The sequence below is a fragment of the Megalobrama amblycephala genome, linkage group LG1 (genome assembly GCF_018812025.1).
Source record: "Megalobrama amblycephala isolate DHTTF-2021 linkage group LG1, ASM1881202v1, whole genome shotgun sequence".
Lineage (NCBI taxonomy): Eukaryota > Metazoa > Chordata > Actinopteri > Cypriniformes > Xenocyprididae > Megalobrama > Megalobrama amblycephala.
The window spans coordinates 17,450,461-17,466,718 of NC_063044.1; the positions used below are offsets into that span (position 1 = coordinate 17,450,461).

The 16,258-nt window shown below is 37.1% G+C and overlaps 1 protein-coding gene across 1 annotated transcript in view; it reads right to left on the reverse strand.

Moving 5' to 3' along the window:
* LOC125248459 (NACHT, LRR and PYD domains-containing protein 3-like) overlaps nt 1-117 on the reverse strand; it is a 9,379-nt gene extending 9,262 nt beyond the window's left edge. The window contains exon 1 of the mRNA XM_048160749.1: nt 109-117. Within this exon, the coding sequence (XP_048016706.1) occupies nt 109-117 (9 nt within the window). The remainder of the gene's footprint in view (nt 1-108) is intronic.
* Nucleotides 118-16,258: the final 16,141 nt, after the last annotated feature.

Consider the following 16,258-nt stretch of genomic DNA (forward strand, 5'->3'; position numbering starts at 1 on the left):
CTAGGCCCATTGAAAGACTGATTCAACACTAATCATTTACAACATGCAGTGGTTAAGAGCATCTGATCTGGCCTACATTATGGCCTACAGGGGTTTCTCTGTACAGACAGTGATCATTATTTACCCTCCAGCGGTTTTGAACTGGGTCCAACAAGTGCAGGATCCTCAATACTGCCCTCAGCCTGAGCTGTGTGAGAGAGAAAGAGATCAGGATGAAAATACTGTGACATTAAACCACACAAACACATCAGCAAAACAGACGAAAGACTGAGCTGAAAGCCAGCAGATATTCACTTATTCTGTAAATATTCACTCTGAGAGACATCAGTTATAGGAAAATAGTACAACTTTATTATTTTAAATGTATTTATAAAAAATCTATTAATTAGTTTCACATTTTATTTATATTTTAAACAGCACATTTAACAACTTCATTTTAATTTTACCTTGCTTGTGTTTGTTCTCTAGCTGCTCAGCCAGATTATTCTGGTTCATCTTCCTCAGGATCTTCACTGTGATTTGTACAGCTTCTTCTGGTCCAAAATGTGCAACCATCTTATCCACAGTGTCTAACCTATCTGCATTCTCCATTTCAGACTTTGATATACACTCATTCTTTAATTCCCACTGAAACTCCTTTAGTTCAGCATCTCCCAGATCTTTCAGCGAGTTCTTGAGCAGATAATTTACAGATGCCATCGTCCTTCACCAATCCGCAGCTGCAGGACAGAAAGAAAAAGATCTATTTTTAGTGTCTCAACTTATTATGAAAAAAAGTTTTGCCCCATATTTCATCTTTCCTAAATTGTCTTTATTGCTAGATGATCATAAAAGCAAGTAGTAGTCTTCTGTCACGCGAGAATAGCCTAAACAAAGGTACCCAATCTCGTCATAGTATATTTGGAGAACAAAATACCATCCAATCACAATTCATTATTGTCAACTTGCAGTTAGTAAAGGCGGGATATTAGAAAGTGTGGAGAAGATCAAGTCAGACACGAAGATGTCAATGAAGCCTGTGTGTAAATATAACAAGATCTTCAAAAGGAATTTATCATGGTATTATACAGTAAGTTGTGCAAAAAGAACTCAATGTGGAATTGCCAGCCCTGGTCTAGTGTTTAAAAACAAACAAAAATACCCTTAGGTGGAGGTAGCTGTTTTTAATGCCTGATCAAAAGTTACTGCACATTACACATTACATAACTGTTGTTATTAAATGAAATATCTGGACTTTTAACACTTGTTTAGTAACATTACAGATTGATCTGAATTGCAGCTTTGGTGTATAAGACAGTGTATCTGTATTTTGTGTGAATGATATAAATCAAAATGTGATTTTGTAGAAGTTGTAATCAGGTGCTAAAAAAAAAAAAAAAAAAAAAAAAAGAGTACCCATTAAAATGTCTTTATATAAAGGACCCGATCATGGAACAATGCACAGTACAAGAGCAACGTTGATCTTCTTGAGTCTGTGCAGTAAGGAGTGTTTTGATTGGTGGATTAAAAGCTTGCCGCGATTGGCTAAACAGAACATCCTCCAAAAAAAGATATTTATGAATTTGAATGTGCCAGGAAGGTCTTAAAAATACCACACACAAATTCAAAGCAGTCGACACACATGTGACGATTCACAAATGCAGATTCAACGATCCATAAATGCATAACATCATTCATAAATGTGTGATGGAAATTAATTCAAGAACTTGATATATACATATTTGTGTAAACATTTTAAATTTATTTAGGTAACATGCATTTGTGTAAGCATTTGAAGAAATATTTTTGCTTTTACTTGTGTATTTATGAATTTTGTAAATGTATTATTTTTGAGGCTGATCTGGCTCGATAAAAACTGTACCTGAACTTTACTTGGTCCCGTCCTATTTTAAGCCCGTCCTGGTCTAGCCTCTTAAAAAATAAACAAGTCTGGACTCTTCAGTGTTCAATAATTATAGACTGATCTAAAAATTGCCATTTTTGGCTAAAATAATGGTGGTTCTTAATCCACTTTTGACATTTTTAAATGAAAACAACATTTCTGATTCATTTCAATCTGGATTTAGGTCTGTATAGCACTGAAACTGCCCTTCTCAAAGTGACAAATGATCTGATGTTGTTGCTGGCAAATGTTAATGTAGAGAACCTGAGCAGAGAGAAGCCGAGTCCATGTAAATTATTACATGTATTCAATAAATGCAATTAGAATAACAAGACATTGATTTGTTATCAATCAAATTAAATTAGTATCAACAAAATCCATGTTTGCACTGTGGAGGAAACAGAAGCAGCATCTGAAGTGCATTTAGATGTATTATTTACAGTGTTTTTAATGAAGCTCAGATGTAGCATGAAAGCATTTTCACCACAATTACAACTGCACAAATAATTTTGAGATTTTATATTAGGGTCCAATATATCTTTTGCCTCAAACTCCTAATTACTGTGTGGCGATGAGTACGAGGCCAAGGGGCAAGTGTTAATAAGCGTCAGGTCAGGTTTTTTATTTGCTGTACATTTTCAAAACACAAAAATCCAAACTGATCTTGTAACATAAAACCTGATCTCATGCTTTCATTCTGTTTCAGTTGCTGTATATCAAAAGCACGACAAGGATGAAGATGACGATACGAGCAATACTTTAATTAAACACAGGAGATTCCAACAGGGTATAGACAGCATAACACACATGTTAGCGTAAACGAGAACGGACAAGGAGTGAAGGAGAACACTGGGTTTAGGCTATACGTTTACACATGGGCGGCTATTTTCATAAACGGACATTTCAACCTCTCTGGTTTCAAAAATAACATCGTGCACACATGTCAGTTTTCAGAAAAGTGTTCATTTACACGTACCCATGTATATATGACGTCAAGAATGTAACGAGAAGCTCAAGCCCATGTAAGCCAATCAGAATCCCGAAAAAGAATCCCGAATTCCTCTTGAAGTGATTCGAAGTTGTTGCAAAATTGCTGATCTCCGAGCACTCATTCCTCTCTGCTCCTAATAAATACATGTGACAAACAAAGGGAACTTAACGAAGTGATGGGATTATTAACTAGACAGGTGAATCAAATGAACTAATTAAACAGACTGTAAAACTGGGGAAAACTAGGTCAAGGACACACAAAACATGTAACACATTCTAGCTGTACATATTTTCATTCCACATAATCGCTGTTTCAAGCACAAGATCATTGTGATATGTAATGAGAACATTTGGTTTAATCACTGAAACACAACAGTATGATCTTTCAGTTTAGTAATTTAACGATCAGTATGACACGGCCATGGCCACCGTCTGTGCTCGAACAGAGTTTGCTGCCAATACAGTAAATGATCTCACTGTACCATAGTGCGTTACAGTAATGTGTCAGTCTCTACCATCTGTTTACATTATCACATGGCATACTGTAATGTAAAATGCTGTATTTGATGTCATCTGTCTCTCTTCGTCAGACACGTCTCTGATCTGTCTGATGTTATACAGTCATTGACTGTTTCTTTTCCCTTGTTACTCTGAGCGTGTAACTGTGCTGGTACCTTGGCAGGTTTGGGACTGTTGTGGACAGCTGACTCAGGAGTTTTTAAAGCAGAACTAAGCAGGATTTGCGAAGCTCCCCCTACAGGTTCCTTTAGTGAATCACACTGTCATAAATGCTCCAATCGCAGCTCTGGACTACAACCCTCAACAGCGCAGTACACTGTCAATAATATGTAAATCTTTCAAAGGAAATGAATACTCAATTTGGACAACAGTCAGGAGCAACGCATGCCTTGGCATAATCTTTGAAATCTTGCATTGGTCTAAAGTGAAGCCAGTCGCTGACGCAATGTAAACAATAATCTGGGAATTTACAATACTATTGAAACTGCCGGTTGAACTGCAGTTGTCTCACATAAAGCCCGTACATGACAAATAGAGAAACACTCATCAATCCCACCACATAGTAACATAGCGGGCGAATTAGCATGCTTGCATCTCTGCGAGCCGATAAGCTAAGTACATGACATAACAGTAGCTATATCTCGAAGGACATGAAATAACAATAGATCTAATGGAAATAGTAAGAAAATAAAGTTGTTTGGCAAGGTTACTTACAAGTTCAACAACATAAAAGCCACGTTGGAATCGGTTTGAAGTCCTTCGCTCTGTTTCAGTTGACGCCATTCCATAAAAGCTGGTCCAAGGTTGACTCGAGAATGAGCTCTCTCTCGGTCTAGTTCACGTTTTCTCTTCCTAGAATCTTCGGACAATGGTTTCCTCTGTTTTTTTAGTGGCTCCGCCATGACTGATGATGAAATAAATGTCGTTTTGGTATGATCGAAGTGAGATCATACTGTGTGAGGTCGCTGTGTGTATATTGAATTGCCGTAAAGCAATTTTGTCACTCTCGCGTGAACGTGAACATGAGGCGAGATTGTGTCGGGTCGGCGCAGCTCAACTTGCAAGTGCTGTTTTCTGGCGTAGACATGCCAGGGGGGTTAGTGCACGCCTCAAACACACCACTACAAGTCAATTAACCATCGTAAGGACTTTGAAAACTATTTATGAAGGTAAAAAAAGTTACTTAGTTCTGCTTTAATATTCTTCATATTCTGCTTGATGGTCAGTTAGTAACATAAATTATTTTTTCCCCCAATATATTTCAATTGTTTTTGTACCTTTTCTGGGCATTTTTCCTTTATAAATCAATTTTTTAAACCAAATTATACATGCAAAATCTGTTATGTCAATATCATAAATTTAATCAAATTCAGTTAAAATAATAAGACACAATAGGACTGTTGCCAATCAAATTAAAAAGGTTTCAACAAAATTCATCTTTGCAATAGAGCAAACAGAAGCTGCATCTGAAGTGGCATTTAGATCATTTACACAGACAGTTTAAAGGGATAGTTCACCCAAAAATGAAAATGTGATGTTTATCTGCTTACCCCAGCGCATTCAAGATGTAGGTGACTTTGTTTCTTCAGTAGAACACAAATTATATGATTTTTAACTCCAACCGTTGCCGTCTGTCAGTCGTATAAAAAAGCTTGTGAATGGGAACTTCGTCTATAAGAGTAAATAAAACTTGCTTAGACAAATCCAAATTAAACCCTGTGGCTCATGACGACACATTGATGTCCTAAGACACGAAACGATATATCCAACTGCCTTGAGCATCCGTTTAGTGAGGTCACTCATTTAAGTATAAGCGTGAGAGATCACTTCCGTCATCAGAACGTCATTTTTTGACCTCACTAACCGGATGCTGAACGCAGTTGGACATAGTCGTGTTTTAGAGGTAAAAAATGATATAAATACTGCTCAGTTTCTCACACAAACGATTGTTTCGTGTCTTAGGACATCAATGTGTCGTCACCAGCCGCAAGGTTTAATTTGGATTTGTCTAAGCAAGTTTTATTTACTCTTATAAAAGAAGTTCCCATTGACACTGTAACGATTTAGTACAGGTTTAATTAATTTATGGGCTAAATATATGAATATAATAAATCATAAAGCTTTATGATTAATTATAATACATATACCGACCCAAGAGGGAATTATACATATATTGTGAATTAATTACAATGAATTATAATCAATTACATATATGATTAGTTCTGGTTTACTAATTATTTAGAGAAACTATGAGTTTGTCCAGCAAACCGTTAGCTCCTCATAGACTATTATAAAAAGGAAGGTTTTTTCCTCTGGCCACGAGAAAGACTTACTATTCTAGCATCAATGCGTAAAGCAAGGATACCGGATTGAAACGTTAAAGTGACCTGGTTTTTGTTGAATGAGCAAAAGAACAATCGAGAATGAATATAATGTGTTTAATATATGAAAACTACTACAGAGGTTATACGTCTAAATATATACAGAGAATATACACATATACAAGAGCGAAGGTAAAGGCAGGAAAAGAGAGAAGACAAGTAGCAAAACTCACTGAAAGTCCTTGAAAGCCAGCACAGAAATCAGTTTCATTATCTAAAATAAGAAGCGGTTACTTGCATCGGTTCTGCGTGTCGAGTTTCAGTTCAGCACGGCTGCAGTCTCGTTGGTTTCTTCCGTTTACATGGAAAGGTTTGAACTGAGGACTTGAAAGTTAGTTTTTGCTGAAGAAGATGGTGGTCCCGAAAGCGCAACTGTTTGTGCCTGTCTTTATGGACAAACAAGCCGACACACCTCCTTGGTTGGGACAACCAATGGTCAGTGTGCAAAGTTTGGCGGGCAAACTTTCTTTGTCTTGTCTTGCGGGTTGATTTGCAATATTTATGGAGACATCAGATAGGAGTGTATTTTCTCCACAGTACCATTAAAAATAGAACATTGCATTTTCCAGTTATGTAACATACATTGTTGAATGAGGCTTACAAGGAGTTTTAAATAGAGTCTAAACTTGTATAAGAAGTTATGGTTTACAGACAAATTTATCATTAGAAATGACACTAGCACCACTACAGTCATTTACTAAGTCTAAACACTAGGAAATCATACATGCACTTGACATACCTGGCGGGTACATTTTGGCAGGGTCATATTTTGAGAATAACTGTACATACAGTTTCTAAGCATGTACGTGTATTTGTGTGTGTGGAATTTGGCTGGTCAGTCTCTGGGCCCAAAAAAGGGGAGTGATCCTATTGAAGTCTCCAGAGGTAGGAAGTTGGAGTTTTCTGTTTAACCTCACGGGTCCACAAAAATGCCAAAAGTTGCAGTTGGCCGGAGCCGATTTAGTGATTTAAAAACACAGTTCACCAAGTTAAAAGCGTTCTGAAAATTCCAAAGTTTATTGACAAGAACGGATCCATCCAGACGTTACAACACGCATTATACGACTGACAGACGGCAACGGTTGCAGTTAAAAATCATCATTTGTGTTCTAACAAAGTCTCCTACATCTTGGATGCCCTGGGGGTAAGCAGATAAACATCAAATTTTCATTTTTGGGTGAACTATCCCTTTAATGCAGCTCTGAGGTGACAAATGAATAACCTGTAGTTACAAATGCATAAACAATCTTTTGATATTTTAAACAAAAGTTAAATACTGATATTTGAAATTATTTAAACATGAAAAGATACAAAGTCGCCACTAGGTGGCAGCAAGTCATTGAAATTCAAACAGCTGATTCATTCAGCAACGAAGCATTTGACTATAATAATCTATTTAGTCACTGAATCATAGATTCAACTGATTCATTAAAAAATTTGATTCCTTCAGTAAGCAGTAACCGCTGTGTGTTGCGCTGTGGTTTTGTTTTGAACTATTTTCGTTGGTGAAAGAGCAAAAACAGGCAATATGGTATCTAAAATACAATTCACTTAATATTAACTTGTTTATTAAAATTGTATAAAATCAGTGTCACATTTATTATCATGCTGATATCTAAAGAAAAACTGCACTCTTTGTGCGATAGGCCTACGTATTAACTATATTAAAATTATATAAATATGACTAAATCTTGCAGCGAAAGTGTGCATTATAAATCCTAGCCCATCTACTACATCACACAGTGTATACGTGCTCAAAACTCTGTGTGTGAGGGATATACTCATTCAGATCGCATATTAAAACAACAATTACTATATTATAGCAGATGATATTTATCGCACACCTCGAGCTGTGATTGCTCTTTCCTATCCTCAATAAATAAATAAACATTATTTTCATAATCGTCTATTTATATACAACATCTCTCATCAAGTCAAACCATTGTTATGCGTTCTATGGAGTTTATTAATGTAAAATCCTAACGTTGTATGATATGCGCATGAATAATTCTTTATTAAGTAAACATAACAATCCATCAGTACCTAAAATAAATGTTTATGTTCACACTCAGAGTAAACAAGTTAATAAACTATAGCTTCAACTGATCTCTAACTTCACTTACTTCAGTAAACACAGATGAAGCGATCAAACTGTACCTCTCTGAGTGATTTAAACTGGGCCATAGCTGATGATGTAACACCCAAGTAGGCAAGCCCTCACGTGATAATGATTGGTCGATTGATAAGCTTCAATCTGATTGGCTAAAGAGTATGAATGGCCCGGTGGGAGGAGTCTGGTGCCAGGATTGTCTCAGAAATACACACACAAATCCAAGATGATTCACACGCGAATGTGAGGATAAACTCATAAGTTTCAAACATTCAAAACTTTTGTGCACAGCTGTTCTATGAATTGTGTTTTGCGTGTGTGAAATGTATTTTATGAATATATAACTTTATTTTGTGTATGTGAATTGCTTTTTGTGAATGTATATAATTGTTTTCGCACAGATGATTTTTTTTTATGCACGTGAGTTAGGTTTCATGTGTGAATCTTGGTACTTAAGTAAATTATTTTTGAGACAAAATTCACTCCATATTACACAGCCTCAAACCAGATAGAGTCAATGTGCTGCTCTTCCTGTCACTGTTTTTAAACACACACACACACACACACACACACACACACACTCACTCTTACACTTACACTTTCCAGAAAGCAGGTTTGTATCTCAGAGATGTTTCAGGGTTAGTTTACTTCAGATAAACGTCTCTAAGCTTCAGATGTTTTCTATGGAGCCCCGCACATGATGCACGCTTTACATAGTTGTTCCCTCGATTTATTAATCGTGCGCACGATTTAGCCTACTATTTTTTTCCTGCATGTCATGTTCGGGGCGGTGTAGTTTTCAGCACACGTGTGAAAGCACAGATTATGTGTCAGTTAATTATAAATCATTATTATTCAGCCCTACTTTTCCCATCTCACATTTCACAGATCTGCATTTAAAAGTGAAAATATTGTATGTATTTATGGACTCTTTTTTTTTTTAAACTAGATGAGAACAACAAAAGAAAGATGAAACACTCACCTCAAACAATATTTGAAGACTTTTCTCTTCTGAACTGTCGTGTTGAACAGCAGCTCTGAAATTTCTTTCACTTCCTTTCTCTGAAATAAAGGAAGTTAAATTGCTTTTCAAGTGTCGGTCACAGTCAGACATCAGCAAACACACTGACTCTTAGCTGTTTTTTATTCTGAAATCTGTTTGGAAGTAGTTTGTTTCAAATTTGTTCAGTTTTTTACAGTTGCTAACATCCTATTGTCCGATCTTAAGTCACATTTTCAAAACACTTAACACAATTCACACCTCATCCATCTGTTGTGATCATACCATTAACACAATTCATGTTGTTTTCACACAATAGGCTGTTTGCAGTCACGTGGATCTGGTGACATGTGAAATTCAGGTGGAGGGCAAGCAGTGAAAATTAGAATGGAAGAGATGGAGAAAAGTCTGTACTGTGCAACACATGTTGGACGTGATCCTCGTGTTATGAAGATTAATGATTTTCCACTGAATTGAAAGACTTGACTGCCATCGAGGAGGCAGATATAGAGAATGTGAAGCTGGCGTCACGCCGTGTTCAGTTCTAGTCTGGGTTTGTGTATATCTGCTAGTGATGTTAGGGCAGTATTTTGATTTTCTGCCGTGATTGCGAAAAATGTCACCATTGTAGGACATTTACGCTGAATTGAGAACTGCAACAGGAGCTCAGAGAAAAACTGGACGGTGTGATACAATTTTCACCTTTTCTACATGTAAAAACACTAAGAGAAGCAGGTTGAGGAGGTGACAGGAAGGCGCCAGATATAAAATCTAATAATGTCACTGATTGAACCCACTGCTTATCACTCAATAAAATAATCACAGTGTTTGTGAAAGTTTTGTATTTTGGTTTGGTTTAATAATTAATATAATAATTAATATGTACTAAGACAACATTTTAATGTTACAGCAGAAGCTAAACGCTACTAAAGGACAAAAAACTTTTAACTATGAAACCTCCTTGTGGTTTCTCGGTTTGAGCAATTTGAGCAACCATAAACGACGCAAAACATATGATTTTTGAGTTTGTGATAATGTGAAAAATCTTTCTGATCTAATTTACAAATGTTCAAACACAGCATGTCAGAAATGAAGACGGGTGGCCTGTAACATGAAGCTAGTTGAACACACTCAGATTTTCATAGTAGGTTTGGAGTTGACAAATCCAGATAAATCCAACTTGGTTTAGATCAGGATCAACTGTTGCACAAAGCTTGGTATAAACTTTCTCTGTCAACTCAGGTTTAATCCAGAGTTTGCAAAGCGTGTGCACCTGAAAGTGTGACACATGCGGCAAACAGCCAATCACACGGAACAATGAGTACATCAGTTTGATTCACTTCTCACGAGAGAGCCGTTGTTGTGCCGAATTCCTACCCCTGCCAAATTATTACCCCCCTAGTATTGGTAGGTTAAGGATTAGGTGTGGGGGAGGGGGTAGGATTAGGGGTGGGGTTAGGATTAGGCAATCAGAAAGCAACTTCAACGAGGGGGGTAATAATTTGGCAGGGGGTCAGAATTGGGCACAACTCAGTACAATTCATGTCTCTTCTGAAGATTAAGAGATTATGAAAAAAATTAAATTAAATGCATGTACAAAGCACGTTGATGCAGTGAAAGATTGAGAAAATATCTGACTATATCAATGCATGTGAATCAAACAAATAGACCAAATAATTAATATAGTTTCACAAAGAGCTCAAAAGAATACATGTAAATTTAATCTGTTTAAAAGCTTTATATATTATGCATGTATTATATTTATTTTAATTTAAAAGCAAAGTTTAATATTGTCAATTAATATAATAGGCATAATTATATTAAAGGGTTAGTTCACCCAAAAATGAAAATTATGTCATTAATGACTCGTTAAAGTCGTTCCAAACCCGTAAGACCTCCGTTCATCTTCAGAACACAGTTTAAGATATTTTAGATTTAGTCCGAGAGCTTTCTGTCCCTCCATTGAAAATGTAAGGTATACTGTCCATGTCCAGTCGAAAATACATTTTGGTCCAAAAATAACAAAAACTACTACTATATTCAGCATTGTCTTCTCTTCCGGGTCTGTTGACTCTTCCACAGTGATGATGATGCTTCTTCTTTCTGTTTTATGGTGGTTGGCATCTAGCTTATTGGTGCATTACCGCCCCCTTCTGCTCTGGACAGTGATGCTGCTGACGTGAGCTGGTGCGCCCGAGCTTCGTTTACAGTCTGAGGGAGACGCACGCTGTATTCAAGCTATTCTACATTGTTTGTATTTTGGTATTGCTATATTTTTTTAAAATGGTGCATAAGTGTGCATGACCCCCATCAGCAGCGTCTTACGTCAGCAGCAGAGGTCGCGTTAACCGAAAATTATCCGTCATTGACGGAATTTTTTTAACATTGACGGAAAAATCTGAAGGCCGTCTGTCACGTTGACAGATTACACTGAGGATGATCTATTGTAATAAATTGTAACTGTAATTCACACCCCTGTTCAGGTAGTAGCGAGTGCGCTCCAATGTAGCAGCAGAGCACTGGATCCAGAACAAAAATGAAACTGGCATGAATCTTTTGCTATGCGTTTAATACCGCACAGGCAAGTGCCCAGAAGCTAGTTTCTCAGAAGCAGAGTTTCGGTTCATTCATGTAAGACGTGTTCCAGTTCACGCGCCAGTGATCGTGCCCGCGCCTCCATGTCATGATTATATTTTCTACTATATTTGCTTCTTATTTATTACATTCAGGCAATTGATGAAACATTGATTAAAATTAAGATACATTTTTTACAAAACGAAATTCACTTTAAAGAAAAGCTTTCTACAAAATAAAACTTCATGAAGTGGTCAAAATCATGTCTGACACACTCCATGTCTCCCAACATACTGCGCATCTTATGATGCATCTTATTACTCATGCTCTTCACTTTTCATAATCAAATAGATGGATGAATTTAAAACATAACATAGGACTATTTAAACATAAATATGAAACTACGTTTTCTTTAATGGCTACCAACACGTAGCCTATAGTACAGTACAGAGAAATTTCACGTTTGAATTACCAATTCAAATGTGAACAAAAATAAAAGCAATTAAATGTGTTATTATAATTAAAAGATGAAAATTAAAATGACGGCTAATAATAGATTATGACGGATTTTTTGCGACCCTGTCCGTCAAAATGACGGACAAAGTTACAACGCAACCTCTGGTCAGCAGCGTCACTGTCCAGAGCAGAAGGGGGCGGTAATGCACCAATAAGCTGGATGCCAACCGCCTTAAAACAGGAAAGAAGAAGAAGCATCATCACTGCGGAACAGTCAACAGACCCGGAAGAGAAGACAATGCTGAATAAAGTAGTAGTTTTTGTTATTTTTGGGCCAAAATGTATTTTAGATGCTTCAAAAACTTCTAACTGACCCACTGATGTCACATGGACTACTTTGATGATGTTTTTATTACCTTTCTGGACATGGACAGTGTATGGTGCTTACATTTTCAATGGAGGGACAGAAAGCTCTCTGACTAAATCTAAAATATCTTAAACTGTGTTCCGAAGATGAAAGGAGGTCTTACGGGTTTGGAATGACATAAGGGTGAGTCATTTATGACATAATTTTCATTTTTGGGTGAACTAACCCTTTAATTTGTCATATGAATTATTTATAGTTTTAATTTATTTTATATAAATATATTTAATAATTAGCAGCAAAAGACAAGCAGATACAGGGGGAGTGGCTTTATTTCATCAGATACGTGTCACTTTACTCACAGCTGATTGGTCGAGTTTGGGTTTGTGATCTCTAACTGTAGCCATGTAGCGTAAGTTACCATAGCAATGAAGCCCGCTAAAAACCAATCCACCTTCATGAGCCCGAAAAACCAGAGATTACTCAAACTACTCTTGAACTTACCTGAGTAGAAACTGAAACCGGCTTTGTCCAGTTTCCTGTCCTAAGATGGCTGCCGCCACACCTGGGGTTCAGTCACGATATTAAGACTGTGTCTTAAGAACTAGCTTGACCAACTTGCAGTTAACCAAAGGGGTAATCAATGTTATTTTTCCAATTCCAATTACACCAAAAAAGCATGTCTTAACTTTTAAGACTAGTCTAAGTGGTTTATCCACTGATCTCTTAAATCTCCTATCAAATCAGTATGTGCTACTACTTTTCCATTCGCTGTCTTAAAATATCTGAGGGACAGAAGAATTGTTTCCGTGTTTTGGCAATCATTCAGCGCTCAAACAGCGCGTCGCGTTCGGTAACGACAGTCAGCAACTCTCCAGTATGACATATTCCCATTATAATCTTGATATGTAGATAAAGGGCTGTGGATTGCACTGTACGTGAACAATCTCATCATACTTAGAATCGCACAACACAAGGACTATGAATTGGCGTCACATGCACAATACTGTAATAAAAAAGTGAGAAGAAACATATGATTAATAAACTGTTAATGCAGTTTACACAGGGATCTTTACCGTGACTGCGCGCTCTGAAGCTCATTGCTTCAAGCACATCTCTGCACCCGGGATGTGTTAGCGGTTTTCTGTGCTGTTTTGAAGCGTTTCTTATTTATGGTTTTATAGATTATTAATAAAAGATTTAAGCCTAATTGCTTCTACCACTTCGTCATTTAAAATAAGTTCATTTTTTTCATTTAATAAGAAAACAAATAGAATTTTAAACTTTATTAACATTTGGATTTATAAAAACTGTGCAATTTTTTTTTTTCAAAGAATAGGCGAGCATACTTTTTGCACTGAATTATATAGGCTACTCACCTAGTTTACTTATTTATTTATTGGTCAGCTTATGATTATATATTTTTATTAATTTGTTATTTCTCTATAATGATGGTTTAGCGCATTCTGGATTATTTAACAAACAAAGATGACCATTAGTTCCACAAATACAGATGTATAGTACAGGCCCCCATTAATAAATTAATTTAAAAAAAAGGTAACCTCTTTTGCTACATATTTTTATGGTTTATGTGGACTCTACATGTTTGACCCTTATGAACTATCATTTAGTCTCTATATGACTTGTGTTCTAGGGCCGTATCTAACAGATCAGTCCCAGTTTCATTTAAAATTTAAAAGTACAAAATGCATGCCCCCGGACCCCCCTAGAGGAACCGATGTCCACCCACCACAGTCTCACAAAATCCTGTGGGAAACACATGTACCTCATCAATGCTGTCAGTCCCAGAAAACTCTGCATTTGTTTGACGGTGGCTGGTTTAATAAATCTCTTTACCAGCTCCACTCTGTCCGGAGAGATCCTTCCTTTTTTGTCCTTCTGAGATAATGTGTCCCAGATAAGAGACTTGTGGTGTCACCCACTGCACTTTCTTTCTTGAAGCATTAAACCCCGCCTCTGCATTACAGACAATGATGGAGGCCTGTTCACAGTTCATCTGCATACTGTATTAAACATGTAGTCGGTGGGAGCTTGATGTTGCTGAGGTTTTTGTGCACGATCGCAGAGAACACAGCAGGCGAGTCAACGTAGCCCTGAAGAAGACATGTCCATGTAAATTGTTGTTGTCTGTACGTAAACAAAAATAATGGCTGCACCTCGTCAGATATCGGTATGCTGAAAAAATCAGAGCATATATCAAGGAGAGTATAAAATTTATGTGTAGGTGGTATTGAATTTATTATAGTTACCACATCTGGTACCACTGGTGAAAGCGGTATGATCAGATCATTGATCTTCCTCAAATCTTGTATCAGTCACCAACTTTGTCCATCTGCTTTGAGAATAGGATTAACAGGTGTGTTATATGGCGAATGTGTGTTAATAATAATACCCTGTTTCAACAAATTTTCAATCACAGGTTCAATGCCCTTCTCTTTCTCTGAAGAGAGAGAGGGTATTGTTTTACATAGACCGGTGTTTTTGTTTTCAGTAACGCAGTTAAAAATGTGGTTTGGTCTGCAGTGCTGAGCAACTCTCTCAAAGCAATGACAGCATTGTGTGGCACAGATGTTGGCTTAATCATAGGCGCCGATCCCATGCTCGGGGGCTGGAGCACCCATGGAAAAATACGAGATAATCTCCATTGATTTTAACCAATAAAAAATCGATTGGAGCTTTCAGACACGATCTTTACCCTTTTTTATAGTTTATTTAAGGCTGTTTCTATGGTGATATTTTAATGGCAAACGTCGAGAGCGCATCCAAGTGATGCGCGAGCACAAATGGCTCTTCTCTCGATCAGATACATGCGTGTGCTGAAACTCGAACTCTCCTTGCATCAGATATCAGCGAGAGCATGACTCGCAACAACACTCATGAAAAGAATGTGCTTTTGGGTCAAAATTGTCACCTTGCTGCATGGATATAATGCAAATAAAACATCCAGTTGACATTAACTTGAGTTAAATAAGAAACGAACTAGCGCTGAAACGTGTTTTTGAAATCACGCTGAGGAACGTTGTGGCTCGTGTAATAGTCTTCAGACATGCAATCTATCGCTTGACTCTTCTTTACAGGGAAATCACTAACAAAATGCACACAAACATACTGAGCACCCCCACCGGCAGAAACATAAATGAGAGTACAGTTCCTAGCCATATCGACCTAGAAAATCAGAACTTTTCATTTTCCGTCGGTCTTAGTACACAATGTAACTACAGAAGAGTCAAGTTTGAAATAGCAAAAATATCAAAACTCTATGGTCATTTTTGAGTGAGATGCTAACAGTCTAATCAGATTCAATGATCTATGCAAAGCTATGCTAAAAGTGGTACCGCCAGACCCAGAGATCGGCTGAATGGATTTGAAAACGGTAAAACTCAACTGTTTAACTCTAGTGGAGTTGGAAAATGAGCCTATTTCCTGTCAGAGAACATCTCCAAGATGCTATGCACCATATGACTAGTAAGTCAAACCTCAAATCACAGCCTGTGTTCTGCCCACTTATCTGCTGCCTGCCCTTTGGGTTATTTGCTCTGTCTTGGACTTGTGATTGATATCTGCCTGCCCTGATCTACTGCCTGTTCCACATCCACGATTCTGCCTTGTCCCTGCTGTACCTGTTTGCCACTGTTTGACCCTTGCCTGTTTGACCACAAACATTGCTTAATAAAGCCTGCACTTGGATCCCACGTAAAGGCATTATGTGTGCATTATAAGAATACCCTTATGATGCATTATGAATGCAGGCTTCATCTGGTGCTATAATGCATCATACTCTTAAAAGTTAGAACTACAAATAGCTAAGTATTTTAATATATTATAACTACTGTTATGATTATTTATCAGTTGATAAAACATGTTATAATGTTGTTTATAATGCATTATTCATGTACTGTAATGCATTAAGAGTACCCTTATAACGCATTATAAATAAAGGCTTTTTTGTGTAAAGAAAATG